We start from the raw sequence: 516 nt of genomic DNA on the forward strand, positions 1-516 counted from the left end.
TGTCAATAATTTAAAAAAAAAATCTCAAAGCTCACCATCAGGGAAGTCTGCTTCAAAGTCCAGAGAGAGGCAGTGCTGGTCGCTGTCTGCTGACGTCCGCCGATGAGAGTATGAAGGAGACGAAGTGTCTGCATGCTCTAAAACCCAGGAGGGTGAGGGTGAGGGTGAGGAGGCGGATGATGGTGGTGGTGCAGGGTGGACCACGGCCATCTCTGAATGCTGCTGCTTGAGGGACGAAGGCCGAGAGGGGCCAGCCTCCGGCGATGTGGCGTGTTGACCCTCGGACAGCACTATCTGGACCCGGGACTCGGAGCCGGGGGCTGAGGAGGAGGAGGTGCTTCTATGGCTCACTGCCTCCTCGTACGAAGGCAGAGTCACCTGGACTCCTTCCACCACGATGGACACCGGCTGGCCAGACACACCCTGGTCACGTCTAGGAGCAAACAACGAGAAAAACAAAGTAAAATTAAAAATTGCTTCAATCTTTGATCTTTGAAATGGCGAGACTTTTTTTTT

At 53.7% G+C, this 516-nt stretch overlaps 1 protein-coding gene across 1 annotated transcript; it reads right to left on the reverse strand.

Annotated features, from left to right (window-relative positions):
- Positions 1-35: 35 nt before the first annotated feature.
- LOC107988246 (sushi domain-containing protein 6-like) lies at positions 36-510 on the reverse strand (the record flags this gene model as incomplete). The annotated part of the gene is made up of 1 exon (XM_017031136.2): positions 36-510. A coding segment is annotated over one exon (475 nt), but the record flags the coding sequence as incomplete, so codon positions are not given.
- Between the last annotated feature and the right edge of the window lie 6 nt (positions 511-516).

This window comes from Cynoglossus semilaevis, unplaced genomic scaffold (genome assembly GCF_000523025.1).
Source record: "Cynoglossus semilaevis isolate Cse_v1.0 unplaced genomic scaffold, Cse_v1.0 C18834815, whole genome shotgun sequence".
In the NCBI taxonomy this organism is placed as follows: domain Eukaryota; kingdom Metazoa; phylum Chordata; class Actinopteri; order Pleuronectiformes; family Cynoglossidae; genus Cynoglossus; species Cynoglossus semilaevis.